The 12,267-nt window shown below is 48.3% G+C and overlaps 1 protein-coding gene across 1 annotated transcript; it reads right to left on the bottom strand.

Annotated features, from left to right (window-relative positions):
* Positions 1-147: 147 nt before the first annotated feature.
* On the bottom strand, positions 148-10,587 carry Mefv (MEFV innate immunity regulator, pyrin). Its single transcript, XM_055604716.1, has 9 exons — positions 10,311-10,587; positions 5,876-6,222; positions 5,369-5,464; positions 3,304-3,534; positions 2,859-2,881; positions 1,206-1,321; positions 766-1,037; positions 411-443; positions 148-237 (listed from the first exon to the last, which is right to left on the bottom strand). Exons 1-8 carry the CDS (start codon positions 10,585-10,587, stop codon positions 432-434), a joined length of 1,374 nt encoding a protein of 457 aa, XP_055460691.1. The 3' UTR covers positions 148-237; positions 411-431.
* Between the last annotated feature and the right edge of the window lie 1,680 nt (positions 10,588-12,267).

Here is a 12,267-nt window from a genome sequence, read left to right as displayed (position 1 = left end):
GTAGCCATTCTCTGCAGGGTTCCACTCCCTTGCGGCTTGCCAGTGCTTTGCATGTTCCCGGTGAACTGTCTTGTTCCCACACTCCGCCTCCCAGCGGTGGCAGCGGAGTCAAAGCTGGGAGCGTCCAGCACGGTGATGTGACTTGAGGATCTTTGGACACTGTCGGGCAGCAGGCACAACTTGTTTCAAGTCTCACACTCTCCAGATCATCGGAGGAGGTGATGTTGGCGTGAGCAGCTGCCAGGTCAGAAGCACAGTAAGTGCAGGCAGAGTGGGGATACCTAGCTGGGAGTGGGGATCTGTGAGCTTTCCCCCAGATTCCCCACCTGAGGAAGAGGAATTTACTGAGGTGGTGTAGGGGACAGGAACATACCGGGGGCCCAATAAATTAAGCCTGTTACCTGCCTTACCTGCGTGTTCCTAAGCACCAATCAGTTCTGGAACTACACAGGGGAAGGAAAAAGAATAAAGTTGTAAGCACACCCATTCAGGGGGTCTGAACTGCATGATCCCCACAACCAAAGACAAGGATTTCTCCTGCTTAGTTATAACCCAAGGCCTTCCAGGCACCCTAAATGCTAGAGACCTTAGTTCAGTCAACAAGGCGGATACAGAGAGATGAAGCAGAGCTGGGGGGCCTTTTATGAATGGTGTAATGCTTCCATTCTAGGTGTAACCCCCCTATTCTGAATCCTTTTCCCCAAAGCAACAGACAAAGGGTAACTATAAAAACTCTTGGTTAGCTGGGATTACTACCATACTTACAAATAATGCTTTCAAGTTCAGTAAAGATTTCCGTTTTCTTTTTTTCTGAGAAAGGGTCTCAGGTGTGCCTTGAGCGGGCTCAGGCTGAAGGTGATCCTGAGGCTCTGGTCCTACAGCTTCCACTTGTGAATAAAAAACTATATTGTGGTTCTGTGTGTCTCCACCATAGCATTTCAGGATCAGCCCCGGGGCCTCTGCTGTGCCAGAGCAGTGCCCTCCCCACTGTGCCGCCTCTGCAGTACTGAGTGCTTTCATTTCACAGCGCAGCGTTTCTAAAATGCAGGAAAGGCAGCAGATGAGCTTAGTGAGTCAGATGAGACAGAAGGTGGCGGCAGGGCCACAAAGGCTGTGGTAGATGGGGAAGTCAGTGGACAGGCTCTGGGCTACCTGAACCCCAGGCAGGAAGTGAGCAAAGGCTTCCCGGCTTCGCCCGAACTCACCTGAGAAACGTTGCATGTTCTTCTCCACAAACTTTGATTTCTGGTAGAGCAGGTGGATCTGTTGTTTAACATCTGCAGGAGTAGCCAACGGCTCAGAGACAGTTATCCTCTCAGCCCTAGAGACAAGATTGTTGGCCAGAGGAGTGAGGAGCAAGATGTAGCCTGAGCCCCCGTGAGGAGACAGTGAGACCATCTCCACGGAACACACCCTTGCTGAGTTGAGTGATCCAAAGAAGTCTTCCCTAGACTGAAAGCTCTGACACTGGTCCTCAACTTCACTACACATCAGCATCTCTGAGCCATTGTTGTAAAAACCACGGTGAGCTTAAATAACAGCCTTAACACTGGGTTAGCCCTGCCAGCAGAATTCTCTACGTCACATTAATTCTACTTCTCTACTATTCCCATTGAAAGAGAAGACAAAAAAAAGGAACAATGAAATGCTATTTCACTCCTATTAGAATGGCCATTATAACAGCAATAAAGAATCGTAACGGAAAATTACGTGTTGGTGACAAAGATGTGGAGAAACGAGCGCTGTGGGTGGGACTGTGAAATGCTGCCTCTACAGTAGGAAGTAACGTGCAAGTTCCTTAAAACTTACAGTGGACGTAGAGTGTCCGCTTCTAAGTGTAAAGCCTGGGAAATGGAGAGCAGAGTCTCAAATAGCACTTGAATACTGTGTTTGTAACCCCACCATTCCCAGTAGCCCAACGGTAGTAACAGTCCAAACGTCCGTCAGTACAGGAGCTAATAAGGAAGGTGCGGTATCTGCACACAATGACATGACATCTGCACACAAAGGAGTGTCACTTGGCAAATCAAAGGAGTAGAATTCTGGTACATGCTCCAACATGAATGACCTGTGAAAACATTGTGCTGAGTGAAAGTAGGCTGAAGGCTAAAGAATAACTATTGTATGACTCTGCCTATGTGAGGTATTGAGAACAGCCAGGCCAATAGACAGGAAAAGCGGAATGGTGGTTGCCAGGTGATAGGGGAGGGAGGGCATGGAGTTAGTGTTAATGGTACAGAGTCCCTGTGTGGAAGGTGAAAATCCAGAGGTGGACGGCAGTAACAGGTGCACACCAATGTCGCTGGATTCTCACCCTTGTGCTGCAGACAGGAAATAGCTGCAGTTCTAGGTTATGCATATTTTACTGAAGAAAATAATTTTAAAAACCCCTGCTAATGTCTAAGTCCCAACCCCCGAACTCAGATCTAGTTGGTGTGGCTGCGCCTTGGACACCAGGATTGTGTAAAGTAAGTCTGAGATGTACCTTTTTTACCTCACCTCTTTCTTCCCCCTGCCTGCTAGGCTTAACCCACCTCTAAATTTATCCCAAGGATCTCCCCCAAAGGACCACTATCATGGCATAAAGGACATCCATTTGAGAGGTTTCTTGGGAAACCACCATTTGGGTTCATCAGGACTGGGATCAAACCCTCCTCCTCCCATTCCATTCATGCCCTCCCCACTCCCACCTGCTCAGACTCCTGTTCTGTTCTTCCCACACAAATCCAGGAAGGATGGTCTCAGGGAGCTTCAGGAAACAGAAGTCCTGAGTTACAGACCCAGGTCCTTTCTAGGACTGTCTCATCCAAATACTTGCTGCAAGACACCCAAGGGGACACCATGGGACCTCTCTGTACCTGTGCAAGGTGACTCCAATGTCCTAGGAGAGAAAAGAGACAAGCTCTCCATTACCAGTCTCCAAGAGGCTGTGACTCCCAGCTTCAAGCTTCTCTCTGGCCTTTCAAGGACTCCAGGGCTAGGGTACTGAGAAATAGGAGCATCCCCCTTGTTGTAATTCTAATCACATGGGTGGAAGCCTTGCCATAGTCCACAGGGCAACTGCACTCAAGTTCTGCTGGTCTTTTTTTGGGTGACGCCAGGGGTGTCCTAGATGCTGAGATGTTCTGGGCTCCCAAGAAACCTCATCAAAGAGGCATGATCCCAAGAAACCTCATGAGTCATTGAGACCAAGTCCCTTTCCAGGGCTCAATGGCCTTGCTTCCTGGCTTGGGCAGTGACAAGAGCCTGAGTCATCCCACTGGGCATGGCAGGCAGGGAAAGGCCAGGCACACCCACACCCACCTGCAGGAGCTTCCATTCTGGCTGGTCTTGCTTGGCCTCCAGTTCTCCAATCAGCTCATCCAGGAGGGCAATGTCCTGGGAAACCCGGGTGTCACAGGTCTCTCGGACCTTGCTGATGGTCTGGCTTAGCTCCTGTAGCCAGGTCACAAAGAGTTGCTCTTGCTGCTCCAGGAACTGGTACAGCTTCTCAAGCTGACACGAAGCCCTCTGCGTCTGGGTTTCTGTTTGTTTCTGGGGGACATAGAATTGGGAGATGTGGGAGTATGTGCTGTGGGCTGGAAGTATGTATCTAGGGATGCCCTCAAAGCCCCCCTCCAGAGATGGGTGAGAGACAGGCTTCCTCAGTGTGACATCTGAATGAGAAAGGCCCTCGTAGGCTCATAGATTTGAATGTTTGGCCTACTGTTGGTGGAACTATTTGAGAAGGATTAGGAGGGGTGGCGTTGGGAAGAAGTGTGCCACTGAGATTGAGCTTTGAGATTTCAAAAGCCCACACCATTTCCAATTCTTTCTCTCTCTCCCTCATCTCACCCTAACGCCTGTAGGTTTCACGTAAGCTCTCAGCTACTGCTTCAGCACCAAGTCGGCTTGCCTGCTGCCATGCTCCCTGTCATGATGGTCATGGACCCTAACCCTCTGGAGCCATGAGTCCCAATTAAATGCTTTCTTTTATAAGTTGCCTTAGTCATGGTGTCTCTTCACAGCAATTTAAGGTTTAACTATTGTAAAATTTGTTCTTACTTTTATGCAAACAAATGTTTTGCCTAAATGCATGTATGTGTGGCACATGTGTGCCTAGTGCCCTCAGAAGTCAGAGGAGAGCTCCAGATCCCCTGGAACGGAAGTTATTGATGGCTGTGGGCCACCAAGTAAGTGCTGGGAATTGAACTCGTGTCCTCTGCAAGAGCAACAAGTGCTGTCAGCTGCTGATCATCTCTCCAATTTCCATCTTCACAGCAACTTAACTGTAACTAAGACTCTCATCTTTTTACAGATGTGGCTCCAGAATAGGGAGAAATCTGTATGGAACTTTCCAGAACAGACAGCGTAAGAGGAGCTAGCTGTTGAATATAGAGCCAGGTTCAGTAGTTTTCCCTCCAAAATTTTCATGTTGGAGTCTCCAGTACCTTAGAGTCTGAGCCTGCCTGGAGACAGGGTACTTGCAGGTGCACTTGGTTAAGATGAGGTCATTCTAGAGTAGGTTGCTATCTAGGCCATTCAGAAATAGATAGCAAGCTCTAGTCTCAAAAAGCCAAAAGGGGGGGGGGGCTTGGGGGCTTGGGGACTTAAGGATAAAAGCCTTTCTTAGCCAGTACAAAGTTCTAGGTTTTGTTCCTAGAACTGGAGGAAATGCCCCCCCCCCCAAAGTCAATATATTTTCTAAAATTCACGAATAAAATTATTTCGTTACTATTATCATTCTAAGACAGGATCTCACTGTGTAGCTCTGGCTGTCCTGGAGCGTGTTGTATAAACCAGGCTGCCCTCAAACTGTGGCGTCTTCCTGCTTCTGCCTCCTGAGTGCTAGGATTACATGTGTGTGCCAACATTCCCAGATTTTTTGGTGTGTGTGCGTCTAATAGAGCCTGGGCTGGGTTTGGACTTGCTATGTAGCTAATGGTGAACGTGAATCTATCCTCCCGCCTCCACCTCCAATGCCGAGATTATAGGCATGCGCTACCATTGCTAGTTTTCTGCCCTCCTGGGGGTGGAACTTGGGGTCTCACTGACCCTAGGTTTCTACTCTACCAACTGAGCTATCTCCCTGGCTCCAACAATGATTATAGAAACAATACAAAGAATGTTTGAAGTGACAGCTACAGCTTCTAGTTTCTCTAAACTGTTTCATTGTGAGAAGGAGGAAGTGAGCCGGTCCTGAGAGAGAACCCTTTCCCCTGACAGCTTCAAGAGCGAGCTCACCTTAGACCTCCCTACCGTCAGCACCGGGATGCAACAACACGTGGCCACCCCTCTGCCCTGTGGATGAGAGCAGAATGCCAGGGACCTTTCCTTTCGCTTAGTCCCCCCCTCTGTCCTGAGGGGGTAAATGACCCCGGGGTCTCACCAGGGCTTTCTCTGTCTTCTTGTCTCCCTGCCGTCTGTGTTCCTCCACACTTCCCCTCAGCTCCCTCAGACGCTCCAGCTGCTGCTGAATTTGCTCCTGGAGAAGAGCACTGGTTAAAATGTTTATATTCGACTCCTGACGCCCCCACCCCAATTCCTGAGGGAAGACTCAGCTTCTGAAAGCAGAGCCGGGGTGCTGCAGGTGCGTGTGGGCTGGTCTAGGAAAGAAGGGGTGTGGAATCATCACCAAGGAAAGCAGAGACAAGCAGAGCACCACCAAATCCCAAGAGGGGACCCAGGATCCATACTTAAAACCAAAACCCTTGGACTTCTGAACAACATAGGTTACCAGTTCCCTTTTGGCTGTCCCTGCTTTGTCTTGAGTTTTTACCATCCAGAGCCCAGGAATCCTGACTAATGCACCTCCATCCCAGAGGGGTTGGATAAAGAACAAGGCCCAGGTGTCCAGTTTTGTGGGAGAGAGGGGTCCAGGCAATAGACACCTTACCTTGTACTCCAGTGCAGCTTCTTCGATGGGGCGCACTCGATGGCCTTGATGCTCCTGACTCAGCCTGCAGATGAGGCAGATGGGCTCCCTGTGGTCCTCACAGAAGAGCAGCTGCACCTGCTTCATGTGACGAGGGCACTGTGGCAGGAGCTGGGGGCTCTGGGCTTCACAGCTCTTGCTGGCGAGTGGACGCTGGCACTGGGGGCACACGGGTGAGCATCTGCCCGAGGCCTTGGGATCCCCAGGAGCGATGGAGCAGCTACAGAAACTTTGCACCAAGGTACTGCCATGCAGGTCTCCTTCCTGGGTGTGGCAAAGTGGACATGCAGCCTTGTCCTGTGACCTTCCTGGAGACACAGCAGTGGAAAATCAGCTCAGTGGCAAACCCAAGGTGTAAGAGAACAGTTGTTCTCATACACACATTCTCAGATCTGGCTACTTCCCAGTATGCTCTTCTCTGATCGCCATCCAAATGAGGTTGTGAACGGACCACTGGGGCTGAGAGCTGAGTGCAAAGCTTTCCGCTTTTCTGAGCCGCAGTGGCCTTGGGCATTTACTCCGTGAGAGACCAATGGCCCTTTGCTACAAATCCTATGCTTTCCCCTTGCGCAGACACAGATCTATTGGCTCATATAAAAGAAAGCAAAACATGCAGGCAGCATTTACTTTCCTATTTCAAACTACCACAGTTTTCCCACAACTCAAGCAAGAGCTCCTGGGCATAGCCACTGTGTGCCTCATTCAATGACAGATCCTCACTCCCAGCAGAAAACCTGGCCAGAAAGCATGGTAAGCATTTGGAAGACGTGTGCCGGGTAAATTCTCTGCTCCCATTCAAGAACCATAAAGAAAGAAGGGCACTTTATAAGCTAAAGGATTACTTTCACAGTGAGAACATAACAGCTGTAAAAGTTCCGCCTCAAGGCTATAGGCCGTGTCTCTATACATTAAAAACATCAAGAGACACACGAAGAAATAGAAATGCACAATCCATTAGCTCTTCCTCCTTCCTCCCTCCCTGGCCCAGGAATTTGTCTCACAATCATAAATCATATTGTCCTATAAGGAACCATTCTCTTGACAGAATCAATTGTTTGCCTCTGTGGCTGCTCTTCCACCTCACTCTACACCCAGACTCTCAGCTTCGCATGCAGCTAGCAGAAGCCAATTGATCAAATTCTAGCCAAAGGTAAGTGAGAACAAAGCCTCTAGAAACTTAAAAAAGAAAAAAAAACCTTCTCTACATCACAATGTGCCCTTTGTCCCTCCATATTCATGAGTAGAACCAGGGGTATCACCTGTGTGGTTATGAATGTAAGAGAAAGAAAGAAAGGAAAGAAGGAGAAGGAAGGAAGAAAGGAAGGAAGGAAGGAAAGAAGGAAGGAAGGAAGAAAGAAAGAAAGAAAGAAAGAAAGAAAGAAAGAAAGAGGGAAAGAGAGAAAAGAGAAAGAAGAAACAGAAAGAAGCAGAAAAACAGCTCAGCAGAAGTCTTAGCTGTGGTTACACAAATGACGTGTGAAAGAGGAACAAGCTTCTGTCTTGTCCTGATGAGTAATTTCCCTGTAACAGCTGCTTTTGGTCAACATCTTTCCCTTCCCTGAGAAGGGTGAAGGCTCTGTCCCAAGGCTTACCCTGTGGAGTCACTGTGGGAAAAGGATATTTTGACTCATTCCGTTCTAGCTTTTTTTTTTTTTTAAGATTTATTTTATGTATGTGAGTGCTCTGTCTGCATGTGCACCTGCTTGCCAGAAGAGGGCATCAGATCACAATATGCATAGTTGTGAGCTTCCATGTGGTTTCTAGGAAATGAACTCAGGACCTCTGGAAGAGCAGTCAGTGCGTTTAACCTCCAAGCCATCTCTCTAGCCCCTGCTCTAGATTCTTAACCTAGCCTGTGGCTAGAACTGCTGAGAGCTCAGGCACAAACTGAGATTTGATGCAACCTGCTGTGCAAGATGTGTAATTGTGCACATTCTCAAAGGGACCCCTGGAGGCATCTCAGCACTATAAATATAGTCAGAATAAAAGGGAATTCTGGAGAGCTGGGGGAGGGTACCTCTACACGATGTTGGTCCTAAGGGTGCTGGGCCTTCTGGAGTTTGGGCTGGTTTTTCACAGTGTGACAAACACACTTCTGGGTTGCAGGAGTCATAGGATGTGCTGCCAGCCATCTCCCCCACAGTCCATGGACTCCCGGTTCCATCTTCCTTCCAGCATGCAGTGCATTGCTCCTCTCCAATCACTGATATTTTGAAAGGCGTGTTCCTGGATGTCTCTACATCAGGGATCGTGGAATGTTCTGGATTCCCTGCGCCCTTTTCTAGGGCCCCAGGAGCACTTCCACTCAGGGCAGCTGTGCTCGTGGGGATGACAGCTGAGTGTGGTCTCCCATTACTTGTTTCCTCCTGAGTCAGCAGGGCTTCTCCTTCTCTTGAATAAGTGGCAATTTCAAGACTTTTGGGTCGCTTCCTTCCTGAAGGCAAATACACTTCAGCTTTCTTGCTCTCTCTCCTCCCTGGGCTGTTGCTGCCGAGTCCCTGCAGCCTTCCCGCCGAGCTGGCATTCCTGCGGAGCTGGGCGTTTGCACTGCTTTCCTTGTCCCCTGGGGCCTGGGTGGTGGAGCTTTTCCTTTGGAGTGGTGTTGTGCTCCTAACCCCTGGCCTGGTCTGTGAGCAGAGGCTCTCAGAGCCCCTCTGTTCCCTCCTTTTCACCACAGACTTCTTCTGGGGTCCCTTCCCCACTTCAGACTGGCTGGGCGGCAGGCTGTCCTTTCCATCACCACTCTGCCTTGTTCCATCACCTTCCAGGACATCTGGTCCTTTCACACTCTTGGGCTTATTCTCTCCAGAAAACTGGACAAAACCATCAGTTCTATTTTCTTCAGTCAAATGTTCTAGAAAGACAATCAGAGACAGTCACAAAGCTGTCCTACATTCAAGGCGGAGGCTGGAGGAAGGGACAGAGAATCTCCTCAGAAGTTACTAAAAGCAAAGGAGAGGACATTCTAGGCAACGCCAGTCAACTCTACAGACCCACAGAATATAAACTACATAAAAGCTGGCTTATTGTTATGAATGTTTGCATGACTATAGATGTGAAAATTGATTTATAAAACAAAGCAATTTAAAAAAAAAAAAAAGACTTAAAACAGACCAGCTCAGTGAGTAAAAGCACTTGCTGACAGGCTTGATGACCTGAGTTTGACCTCCAGAACCCAAAAGGGGAGAGAATCAATTTTTTTTCAGGTTACCTTCTGATCTTTTTATGTGTTCCACGGCACTGTAACACTCACTTATAAATACAGACAGACACAAAACACAAATAAAATTAAATTACAATACAGGCCTGGAGAGAGCAAGGCGCCTCAGCAGTTCAGAGCCTGGGGACTCCTCCGGAGCACCCCATTGGTTCCTGGCATCCACACGGTGGCTCGCAGCCATCTGTAACTCCGATCCAGGGAATCTGATGCCCTCTTCTGGCTTTTATGGACATCAGGTATACAAGTGGCGCACATACATACACATAGACAAACACACACCCCCACACACACAAAAAAAAATTAATTAAAATAGGGACTTAGAAATGACTCTTTTTTGTTCATGGCACAAACTGAAGAAAATCTCAGCTCACGAAGGTAAATGTGGATGCTACTTGAAAACAAGTTTGCACTGCTGTGGTGGCAAACACCTTCCAATCTCAGCACTTTGGACACAGAGGCAGGGGGATCTCTGTGAGTCTGAAGCCAGCCTGGGCCACATAGTGAGGCCCTGTCTTAAAACCAACCCCCCCCCAAAAAAAAAATTTAACAAAAACAAAAACAACAAGCAAACTTGCCTGCAATTTTAGGACATTGCTACTTAAGATGACAAATAAGGTTTAATTCCAACTCCTACATAATGAAGATAATCTGTAATTAGCAACCTATGCTTTGATTTGATTTACTTTTCATTAAAAGTAAAGAATGTTTAATTATGTTTAACATATGCTAAAGAAGAACTCCAAGCTGAAATTAGGCAGTTAATAAGATTTTCAGCCATGTTAGTATAGTTGGATTTCCAGCCTTTTCTGCTAACCTAATGTTTGTCTGGGCATGCATATTAGTTGAAAAACAGAGTGAAGAATTCTTTAGGATTCACTCCATTCAAGCTCTGCCTGGCCTGATTCTCACCCACAGTTGGAATACCAGTTTTTATTTTTAACATCTTTGGAAGCCTGGACACTTCACTACCCAGGCTACAAAAGTCAGAGAAAAGGCGGAGGCATGCTGGATTTACCATGCTCAGGTTGTGGGGAACAGGGGCTTCCTAACCCTTAAGGTAGGGAGCTTGGGTTAAGGTAGGGAGCTTGGGTCTGAGCATTCCTTTCCTCCAGCAGCCAGCAGCCAGCGGCCAGCGGCCAGCAGCCAGCAGCCATCCCCGCTGGCTTGGCCTCTTACCTGGGCCTGTGGCCTTGCGAAGCTCCTCTGCTAGAAGGCGCTGATTGGTGGCCCGCAGGACCTGCACGGTCAGCCTTACAGCGTACGCTTCCCCATAATAGCTGAGTAGAAGGTTGGCCAGCTTTACCGGCCTGGCCATCTTCACTTGGCCCCGAGGGATCCTGGAAAGACCCTTGTCCAGGTTGGTGTTTTGCAGGCTGAACTTAAACTTCTCAAAGTCATAGGGCACGAGCTCCTCCAGGGTGTTCAGCAAATGATCACTAAGGGTCTTAGCCATGGTGCTGGCCAGGAGGAACTGCAGCCAGCTATGTGGCTTCTGGCAGAAGATAAAGACTTCTCTCTTGGAACTTCAGAACAAGCAAGAACTAGCTTGTGAAATAACGGGCAATGCACAGGAAACAACAAAGGCTTTGGTAGGAAGTGAGACTGATGATGAGGGCGTGTCCAGGCTGCAGCCTGCTGCATCCCTTCTTTCTTCGAGGATTCAGAGTGTTTTCATAGAAAGGGCTCTGCTTTGCCAGCTTATGTTCTGGTTGAATAAGATGCAGGCCGTTCAGTAAGGACGGTTCTGGGAAGGAGATCCAGACCTTCCGGCGGCTCTCTTGCTCTTTCTTACTCTCAGGACCCTAGGCTGGTGGAAGGGAAGGAAAAAGATGGTCTTGCTTGGAGTTGGCCCTCTCTGGCCAGCTGCTGTCTTTGGACTCTTGGGGTTCATAGACCTCCACAGCCAATGGCAGGTGGAGGAACAGTCAGCAAATAATTGCTATAGGCTTTGCCGGGTTCTGCTCAAGGCAGACTCCAGAAGGGCACTGCAGTTCCAGTCTGTCTGATCATGTCTAGTCCATCCTGCAGCATAAAGCCTTCAAACAGAGGCTCTGAGGAGCACCGCTGTCACCGCCATTCACACGCGCATTTATTCTCACAGCTGACTTGGCCCTTGCAAGCCCCTGGGAGTCAGGCTGCTCTTCTTCCCTGCACCCTTTGAAATACATTCTCTAAGTCCTCACTGGGATGCTTGAAATGCAAGGTTGGAGAGATGCAGGCATCCTTTGGCACTTACAGGTGAGGCAGGGTGAGCTTCAGAGTGGTCCCAAAGCCAGTGGAGGATACGTGGGAGGACACCGCTGCTCACTTTCCTGTTTCTGCTTTTATGCAATTCCTGGTTTTTAGCCTCAATCTTTTATTTTGAAAAATTTCTAGCTACTCGAAAATGGAGAGCTTGTACAAGGAACCCTTTCATACCATTTACACAGGCCGACTGCTTCTGTGTTGTTTTCTGCCACATCCTTCACTTTCTTCTTAACCAGTTGATAATAAATGGAAAGCACTAGTATCTATCTTTCTAAACACTTGCTATCAGTGATGGCTGTTACCCTGACATGCTTGGGAAAAGAGAACCTTAACTGAAAAGCTCCTTCCTTCAGACTGGCCTACTGTAGGCACGTCTGTGGGGCATTTTCTTGATTACTGGCCAATGAAGGAGCACCTGCCCACTGTGGGTGATACCATTCCTGAGCAGATAGATGGGTTTGGCATGGACAAGACATGTAGCTGAAGCTGGGTGGTGGTGGCAGTGGGCAGCAGCGCACACCTTTAATCCCAGCACTCAGGAGGCAAAGGCAGGTAGATCTCTGAGTTTGAGGCCAGCCTGGTCTACAGAGTGAGTTCCAGGACATCCAGGACTACACAGAGAAACCCTGTCTTGAAAAACAAAAAGAAAGAAAGAAGAACGAAGGAAGAAAAGAAAAAAAGAAAGAAAAAAGAGAGAGAGAAAGACAGGGAGGAAGGAAGGAAGGAAGGACGGATGGAAGGAAGGAAGGAAGGAAGGAAGGAAGGAAGGAAGGAAGGAAGGAAGGGAAAGAAAAAGAAAGGAAGGAAGGAGAGAAAGAAAAAGAAAGAAAGAAAAAAGGAAGGAAGAAAGAGAAAGAAAGAAAAAGAAAGGAAGGAAGGAGAAAAA

Source organism: Psammomys obesus, unplaced genomic scaffold (assembly GCF_907164565.1).
Source record: "Psammomys obesus unplaced genomic scaffold, mPsaObe1.curated_primary_1811, whole genome shotgun sequence".
In the NCBI taxonomy this organism is placed as follows: domain Eukaryota; kingdom Metazoa; phylum Chordata; class Mammalia; order Rodentia; family Muridae; genus Psammomys; species Psammomys obesus.
Note: the sequence above shows the minus strand (reverse complement) of the source record. Positions and strands in the feature narration are given on the sequence as shown.